This window comes from Mucor mucedo, assembly GCF_025094135.1.
Source record: "Mucor mucedo strain NRRL 3635 chromosome Unknown EV154scaffold_203, whole genome shotgun sequence".
In the NCBI taxonomy this organism is placed as follows: domain Eukaryota; kingdom Fungi; phylum Mucoromycota; class Mucoromycetes; order Mucorales; family Mucoraceae; genus Mucor; species Mucor mucedo.
This window is the reverse complement of record NW_026252487.1, coordinates 41,746-45,664: the sequence shown is the minus strand read 5'-3', so window position 1 is coordinate 45,664 and position 3,919 is coordinate 41,746. Positions and strand designations below refer to the sequence as shown.

The 3,919-nt window shown below is 36.6% G+C and overlaps 1 protein-coding gene across 1 annotated transcript; it reads left to right on the top strand.

Moving 5' to 3' along the window:
- Nucleotides 1-1,840: 1,840 nt before the first annotated feature.
- On the top strand, nucleotides 1,841-3,127 carry EV154DRAFT_529968 (uncharacterized protein). Its single transcript, XM_051603716.1, has 2 exons — nucleotides 1,841-2,051; nucleotides 2,107-3,127. The coding sequence occupies exons 1-2, from the start codon at nucleotides 2,035-2,037 to the stop codon at nucleotides 2,645-2,647; spliced, it is 558 nt and encodes a 185-aa protein (XP_051451144.1). The 5' UTR covers nucleotides 1,841-2,034; the 3' UTR covers nucleotides 2,648-3,127.
- The last annotated feature ends 792 nt before the right edge of the window (nucleotides 3,128-3,919 follow it).

Here is a 3,919-nt window from a genome sequence, read left to right as displayed (position 1 = left end):
TGTTACCTGTAATTTCACCTCATAATCCATAATCCCTTTCGCCGTTATTATTTTATAAACATTTAATAAAAAATAAATAAAATTTTTCATAACATAAACACATAACTGTTCATAATACAAGGGTATAAAATTTGATAAGCAAGGGAAAATTTAAGGATACCGCTGAAATACGGCCAATAATAGTAAAACAATTGATGTCATTCGTGATAAATACGACCAATAATAGTATCGCATTCTCGATAAATACGGCTAAAAAGTGTAGAAATTGATCGCATTCGCGAAGATTACGGTCAAAAAGTGAAGAAATTGATCGCATTCGCGAAGATTACGGTCAAAAAGTGAAGAAATTGATCGCATTCGCGAAGATTACGGTCAAAAAGTGTGAAAATTGACCGCCATCGCCGCGATTACGGTGAAAAAATGACCGCCGTCGCGGCGATTGCGGTGAAAAATTGACCGCCGTCGCGGCGATTGCGGTCAAAAATTCATCGCATTTTTGCTGGTTATTATTTGATCAAAAATTGACCGCGATAGAAATTTTGCGGTGTTAATATATATTTCATAATTCTACAAAACAATAAAGATCATCTTTTATCTACTACTCTACTTTTATATATATCTTACATAACTTAGGATCAGACCCGACAGCGGTTGTCGTACCTTTTCGGTCTCTTAATATTAATTAGAGATAAAGTAGAATAATTCAAAATTGTAATAAGATTATCTTTTGATCTCCTACACCGCAAATTTTTTTTCCGGTCCAAGTATAATTTGGACCGCGAAAAAATTAGACCAGAGGTCGAGGTACATAATTTTGTACCTGAACCAGCGGTCGCGGTAATTATTTTGTACCTCGACCAGCGGTCGCGGTAATTAATTTGTACCTGAACTAGCGGTCGCGGTCCATGTACGCATGAAAACCGACCGCTACTTCCAGTTTCTAACGAATGAAAACATCATAACCTTATTATTTAACGAGATGGTATTGGAGGATATTCTTTAAATGTATATTAAACTAGGGCTATTGACCCTTGCAATATTAAATGGGTTTTACAAAAAATAACATTGGAAATAATAGAATATGAGGGGCAAAAATAATGTTTATATTGGTTTTTATTTTACAACGAAATAATTTATGAATGGTTTATACACGTATAAAAACTACGAAACGCCTTTTTAAATGTATACTGTGTAGTGTAAGGATGACAACAAACAGATACCATGCATAATATAGTGTTGGTTGTCCTGGTTGCATACGGAGACTACCAGATGCAGAAGTGATAACAAGCTAGATATATGACTTACCTTTGATAAAGCTAGATTGAACTAAGAAAGATACAGTTAGAAAATATAAGCAAGGCTTTCAATTTTTTTAATACTCACATTGTAGTTGACAATCACATGAAGTACCCTTTGCTGAGCTGTAAACAACTATAAAATAGAGTTAAACTATATAAACACGGTTTTCAGTATTTTAAAAAAGGCTTACTCGCTTTAGATGACAATCATGTATTTAGAGTGGACAGCAACCATGTACGCGAAAGAATGCAGTGGTAAGTTAAGCCATAAAAGCCAGTACGATATGTAACAATATATCTAATAGCTTTTCAGTTAGTTATATGAGGATGTGATGTTTTGAGGTACTTACTATAATTTTTGAAAAAAAAAAAAAAATTTAGAAAAAGAAAGAAAAGAAAAAAAAAAAAAAAAAAAAAAGAAAAGAAACAAGATTATTAACAAAAAAAAATTAAAACCCAATGCGGATTAGGGCTTAGTTTTGCTACGAGAGCGTCCTTCTATTATCAACTCACCCCTTGCCCGTTTGGTTGCTGCCTTTTTTGCGGCCCTTTTTTCAGCTCTTTGGTCAATCTTTGAAGACGAAGTAGATGGCTCAGGGGGTGGAGGTGAAGAAGCAGGTGACAAGCAGACAGATGCAGACAGGCGAGGAGATGGAGAGGGAGAGGGGTGGGGAGATTGGACAGAATCCGTACCAGGCACAGAGAAACTCTCCATCAGCTTCACCACATACCCTACATGATCCGAAGAATGGGGTAAGCTACTAATTACTTAATCCTTATTCGATCATATACTAACCAACTTCTATAGTCCATTGCGGTGTTATTCTGCTAAGTCCCTTGAACGGTCGATTGGTACATACAAAAAACGTATCCGGTCTTCTCTTCATCCTGGTATTAATGCTGGCAACATTATGGAAACCAAGGAAATATTTAAATTCTTCAATGCATCCGGTATTTTTGACTTCTCTGCGTTAACGGCATCCCCTGACAGTAACGAGAAGAACTTCGAGCAGCATCCTCAAGATGCCACCTATCCTCAACTCTGGTCCCCTTTTGATGATTCTTTTACTAAGGTTGGTGTGCTCTTGCAGGGTTCTTCGGATGTCCTCATTTGTGGTCTGTATCGCACAATCCCTTGGTGTCGTGCGTTGATGGGTTGTATGACAAGGCTGACTGGCATGAGGCAACGAGTTGTATTGCCGTTTCATCAACAACAACACCTTCGAATTTCGACAAGGTTATTCCATGAAAATCAAGTCTACATTTCGGAGTTGTACAAGAAGAAGAATAGGTCATGCTCTCGTGGTGGTGAATTCGTCATGTTCGAAGCGATACATAAGAACAATTAAGTATATGTTTTTGCTATCGCCGTATTGCATTTATTGACACTCTTCAAATTTAGTCTATTCGTGCCAGTTAAAAACTGGTTCGTTTGTAAGATTCTGTTCTTTTTCCGTTTCCAATTCTCCGCCAATGAACCAGGGTCCCATTATGTGTATGGTGAATTGGCAAAAACACATGGCGTGTCTCCTATCTCAAAGTCTATCCCACGGATTCAGCTCTTTGGTGATAGCGAGCAAAAATTCGTTGTATTTGACGCCAGGGATATTGTATCTTCTGTTGGATTGCTAAATTCCTCAGACAATTCAGCATACAAGTATGTCATCAAAACTGGTGATGCGTTTGCGAAAGACATGTCAAGTTCTGCCGGAAAGATTGGGACTCTGGAGTAAAGAGCTATTTTTTTTTTCTTTTTTTTTTTGAATGTAGTAAAGGCTTTTCAACATCCGAAAAAAAAATTATCGCTTCATTGTGTCACACAAAATAACAGTATTTTCTTCAAACATCATCTTTGCCATCACCAAGGAACATATTTATCATTTTTTTTTCATAACACAACTTCCAATATAACATATTATCTTTATATAACAATTTTTTACAATTTTTATGTCATTTGCGTTTTTTTGATTTTGCGGTCCAAGTCTAAATGTTACTTGGACCTCTGGTAGAGGTAATTAGCTAAAATTGGACCGCAACCTCCGGTCCCGGTCTAAATTGTAAATTTACCACGACTAAGTTTTACGGTGCTAACTAAATATCTTGTACCTTGGATCGTGTACTATAAGTCTCACGACAGTTTAATATTTAAAATAGCGTTCACTAAAATATAATAAAATCATCTTTTGATCTCCTAAATAATCTTTGATATATCCGGTCGTTACATAACAATAGTTCCTCGACAATTGGTAGTGTTGAGGATGTCATAGATTTAGTGTTTGGAATGAAGATCGAAACTCTCGAGCAAGCTTCGATCGTGTTCCAGTCGAAGCTCGCTCGGATGCGTTTTTCTGCAGCTCGAGCTCGCTCAAAGTTTCTTAAGCTCGGCTCGGTTGCAAATACGATAGCTCGAACTCGCTCGCCCTTTTTATTACACAAAGTGCACGTCAAAGTGATGTTAATTACAGAAATTTATGATAATAAAATTGTTATTTATTGAAATAGAAGTTGGAAAAAGAAAAAGAAAACTTTTTTTTTCACCAGCCTTAACACCAAATTCGGATACTTAAATCAAACTATTACTGCTGTTGTATTCGAGCAGTATATGCACCCCATTTGCGGTA